The 5,000-nt window shown below is 46.1% G+C and overlaps 1 protein-coding gene across 1 annotated transcript in view; it reads left to right on the top strand.

Annotated features, from left to right (window-relative positions):
• The window catches only part of LOC307085954 (metabotropic glycine receptor-like), a gene marked incomplete at both ends in the record, with an annotated part of 52,008 nt that overhangs the window by 20,860 nt on the left and 26,148 nt on the right, over positions 1-5,000 (top strand). Inside the window, one exon of the mRNA XM_079750909.1 lies at positions 731-833. Within this exon, the coding sequence (XP_079607035.1) occupies positions 731-833 (103 nt within the window). The remainder of the gene's footprint in view (positions 1-730; positions 834-5,000) is intronic.

Raw genomic sequence — 5,000 nt, 5'->3', positions numbered from 1 at the left:
AGACCAAGCTCCCATTTCTATCATAAGTAAAGTTTACCCGGAAAATAAACCTGTTCTGTTCCTTCTGGCATCTTCCATCGCCTTTGTGTGTCTGGTCTGTGTGTAAGTGCGTGTGTGTGTTTGGACCGTGTGTGCGTGTGTGTGTCTGCTCTGTGTGTAAGTGCGTATGTGTTTTTGGTCTGTGTGTGTGTGCGTGTGTTTGGTCTGTGTGTGTGCGTGCAGATTCTCCTATTGATCCCAGCAGAAGGCTCTCCTGTGTTAGAGCTTCAGAAACCATCTGGGAATGAAACTGGCGTCATCGCTGCTGCGCATCTCGATCAATAAAAGCGCTGTGCCACTGAAAAACTATTTGATTTAGAAAACATCAATGTCCCCATCACCCTCGATGAGATATGAGGTTGGACCAGGAGCTCACCGGTAACGCTACTGCCCAGCACTGTATGTGTGTACGTGAATATGTAGTATATATGTATGTAATTATTTATGTACGTATATATGTATACATATGTATGTGTGCATGTATGTCAGTATTTATGTCTTATGTCTGTCTTTCTTTTTACAGCTCTTTTGTTGACTTCCAATCTGTATTTCTCTCTCTCTCTGTCTCTCTCTCTCTGTCTCTCTCTCTCTCTCTCTCTCTCTCTCTCTCTCTCTCTCTCTCTCTCTCTCTCTCTCTCTGCCTCTCTCTGTCTCTCTCTGTCTCTCTCTGTCTCTCTCTCCCCTCTCCTAGTGCACTCCTATCGAGGGCCATGGGTTTGTGTTGGACAAATACAAGTGTCAGTGCAGGAAGGGTTTCTACCACCCCAGCCGAGTGGCGCTCAACGGATTTACAGGTAGGTCACATGTCCACACAGGAAGAGGAAATAAACAAACCAGAAAGTGAACAGTTGGAACCTTTCTTTACATTTCATATCAAACAAATGTTTACAGAAGTGGTGTATTTGCAATGCCGATACAAACAGAATGTGGTGGTTGAAATCTGGATTTTGATTAGATGAATCTGCCGAATAGATAATAAAACCGCCTTTGAAGCTGTCTTTATACCAATCTTAAAAACCAGCAAAGCCCTTGATTTAACGGCCTATGCTCACTTATTTGTGTTCCTCACGACAGAACTGATGTGGTGATACCATGACTTAACTGTGGGAGGGAGGGAGGAGGGATGGAGGGATGGAGGAGGGAGGGAAGGAGGCAAGGAGGGAGGAAGGGAAGGAGGAAGGGAGGGAGGGAGGGAAGGAGGGAGGGAGGAGGGATAGAGGGAGGGAGGAGGGAGGGAAGGAGGCAAGGAGGGAGGGAGGGAGGGAGGGGGGAGGGAGGGAGGGAGTGAAGGATGGAGTGATGGAGGGAGGTAGGGAGGAAGGACGGAGGGAGGGAGGAAAGGAAGGAAGGAGGGAGAGAGGCAAGGAGGGAGGAAGGAGGGAGGGAGGCGAGGAGGTAGGGAGGGAAGGAGGGAGGGAGGGAGGGAGGGAGTGAGGAAGGGAGGGAAGGAGAAAGAGTTGGAGGGATGGAGGGAGGGAGGAGGGAGGGAAGGAGGCAAGGAGGGAGGGAGGGAGGGAAGGGAGGCAGGAAAGGAGGGAGGGAGGGAGGGAAGGAGGGAGAGTTGGAGGGATGGAGGGAGGGAGGAGGGAGGGAAGGAGGCAAGGAGGGAGGAAGGGAAGGAGGAAGGGAGGGAGGGAGGGAAGGAGGAAGTGAAGGATGGAGTGATGGAGGTAGGGAGGGAGGAAGGACGGAGGGAGGGAGGAAAGGAAGGAAGGAGGGAGAGAGGCAAGGAGGGAGGAAGGAGGGAGGGAGGGAGGGAGGCGAGGAGGGAGGGAGGGAGTGACGAAGGGAGTGAGGAAGGGAGGCAGGGAGGGAGGGAGGCAAGGAGGGAGAGAGGCAAGGAAGAAGGAAGGAAGGAGGGAGGGAGCGAGGGAGGGAGGGAAGGAAGGATGGAAGGAGGAGGGAGGGAGGAGGCATAATGGAAGGGAGCGATGTGCACACAGCAGAGCACCGTATTGAATCCTGCTTAATACGCTGTGTCTCCTAACGGCCCCTGGAGACGATGTGACTGAATTGGGTTTCGTGATAGCGTATTTCTTAGACAACATTATGAATCATATTTATTCATGTGCACGTTATTAGATGGAGACGAAGGTCTCCATCTAAGTTTTCCAGAGTGGCTGCCTAACCCCTCCCCTTTACCAAACAGGACGGGACTCAGCACTGTTACCTAGCAACAATCTCAATCATTACCAAGTTGTACTTGCTTAAGACAGTAAAATTTAGAATATATATATTGGATTTAAATATGATTAAAAATCGGACTATATACAGCATAGTACATGTCTACATAAAAATACACTATATAAATTGTGTATGCATAGTTCTCTTTTTGTATTTTTACTGAACCAAACCATTTTGTTTATCTGGGGTAATGGTAGCCTGGCTGTTTCCAGACCAAGCTCAATCGTAGATTGAGCTTGGTCTGGGGAAGCTGCTGTCATTTTCTTCAGCACAAGAGGCGTGATCAATGGGCCTAGTTCAAATGACTCTGTGCGCAATTGGCTGCTTGCCGTCGCTTCCATGTCGTAATTGTGTTAAACCAGCCAATAGCGCGCCGGGGGGAAAGCCAGCTTGTTGATGGCTCCCGCAAAAACGTATCGGAAGCAGAAATAAATGTTCTTCTCCAGACCCTTCTGAAGTGCAAAGTCAAACCACCAGCAGAACGGGCGGGGCTACTAGGGTAATGGAGTGACTGTGAGTTTGAGGTCCATGCTTATATTACCTCAGCAACTGACATTTATCGGAAAATTGGCAGATGAGCTGAAGCCCACGAGTGAGACAGCTTTAAAACATCTTCACTCTGGCATCAGAAGATGTTAAAATGGGGATAGATAGATATTGCCTGCAAAACAACCCGCTTCAAAAACTGTTTCATTCCCACTGCAGGTAACATTCTGAACTCTGAACGCTGAGGATTAAGCACGGCCCTTATGTATTATGCAATGTGACTGTCTGTATGTATATCTATATTATATTTTTAATGTTTAATGTAATGTTGGAACCTGTAACAAGAAGCTGTACTGAAAACAAATTCCACCTTTGTGGCTGTGTGGTCATTAAAAATAATCATCAATGTATAGATGTATATATATATATATATATATGGATAGATAGATGGACAGACAGACAGATAGACAGATAGACGGATCGACGGATCGACAGATAGATAGATAGATAGATAGATAGATAGATAGATAGATAGATAGATGGATAGATAGATAGACAGACAGACAGACAGACAGACAGACAGACAGACAGACAGACAGACAATTAGGTCATAGATTAGGTCTGTGGTGCCTTTATCTTCTAAGATAAAATAGAAGATAAATTAATCAATCAGTCAATCATTGCATAAGTTAATACATTTTTGTCTATTCATGATCAGAAAAAGGATTCAGTCAATCAACCAAATCAATCTTTCTTTTATTTCTCCATTAGCACAGTTCTGGGTTCTTCTGGGTGATCAGATCACAGGGCAATAGCAGAATAACATACCAGTACCAGAACAGTAACAGATCAGGCGGACTCAGCGCTATCCAGCCAACCTGGTCTCACAGGAATCCGTGAAATGACCACGGACGCTTTGCTCAAAATCCGTGGAGTCCTCACGGAAACACGGCAATTTCCGTGATATGCCAACGGATTTTTCCCCAATGCAAGTTGATGACACTCATATTCTGGGGCACACACACAGATCCCCGTTTCAATGAACGAGTTCACGGGCGCTTAACTCATAATCCGTGGTGGCCTCACAGAATCACTTAAATTGTCTGTGATATGCCAACGGAATTTGCTCCAATGCAATTTGATGACACTCATATTCCGTGGCACACACACAGATCCCCGTCTCAACGACCGAGCCAACCTGGTCTCACAGGGATCCGTGAAATGACCATAGCCTATATATATATATATATATATATGAATGAAATTCATATTGATGGTATGGCACTATATCCCTGTTCTCGCCCATGCACCCATCTTGAATTTAATAGACCATTTTCAGTGCTTTGAGGAGGTCTGGTGGTCTCCGTATATAACAAAATAAATAAATATCTATAAATATGTATGTGTATTTATATATATATATAAATATATATATATAAACATACATATTTATACATAGGCCTATATATTTATTTATTTTGTTGCTTCGAGGAGGTCTGGTGGTATAAATAAAGAAATAAATATAAATAAATAGGTATGTAGCCTATATACCTTTTTACACACATACATATTTATATATATATGTATTTATTATATACAGAGACCACCAGACCTCCTCGAAGCAACGAAAGTGGTCTGCTAAATTCAAGAAGGGCCGGCGAGAATAGGGATATAGTGCCATACCGTCAATATGAATTTCATTCATTTCATGGAAATTGGCGTGTTTCCGTGAGGACTCGGACGGATTTTGAGTTAAGCGTCCGTGGTCATTTCACGGATTCCTGTGAGACCAGGTTGCAGCAGCCCAGCTGGACCGCTGCTCTCTCTAGAGGTGTTGGAGAGGAAGTGGAACAGGAACAACGTCTCCCCACGCCAAGCAGTGCAGCAGACACACAAAAGGATCAATTAACGATGGCATCGTTTGTGCAAGCAAATCTCAGGATTGGTTCAATCGTGTCCTCATTCTTTTTGCGCCCACCCCCCCCCCCTCCCAAAAGACTTGAAGGGGAACAGTCTGCAATCTACTAAATAAGAGCGGACTGCTAGAGAGCGGGGGGGCGCGTTGGGGAACAGGTACTGGGCTGTTCCCGCCTGGAAGAGAAGTGATCCGCAGCTTCCACTAGCCTGCCGCCCACCGCTAATCCCTGCATTTCCATACGCGTGTACGCTCGCTCAGAGAAGGCGCCGGCCGCGGGATAGAGTGTACTCACTCGCTCTGTGATTTCAACGCAGATGGACCTGGATTCTGAGTTAATTAAGTGAGGTAATAAAGTGGAGGGCAACCTCGACTA

The sequence above is a fragment of the Pollachius pollachius genome, assembly GCF_949987615.1.
Source record: "Pollachius pollachius genome assembly, chromosome: 14".
NCBI lineage: Eukaryota > Metazoa > Chordata > Actinopteri > Gadiformes > Gadidae > Pollachius > Pollachius pollachius.
The sequence above is the reverse complement of the archived record's forward strand: the minus strand, read 5'-3'. Positions and strand labels throughout refer to the sequence as shown.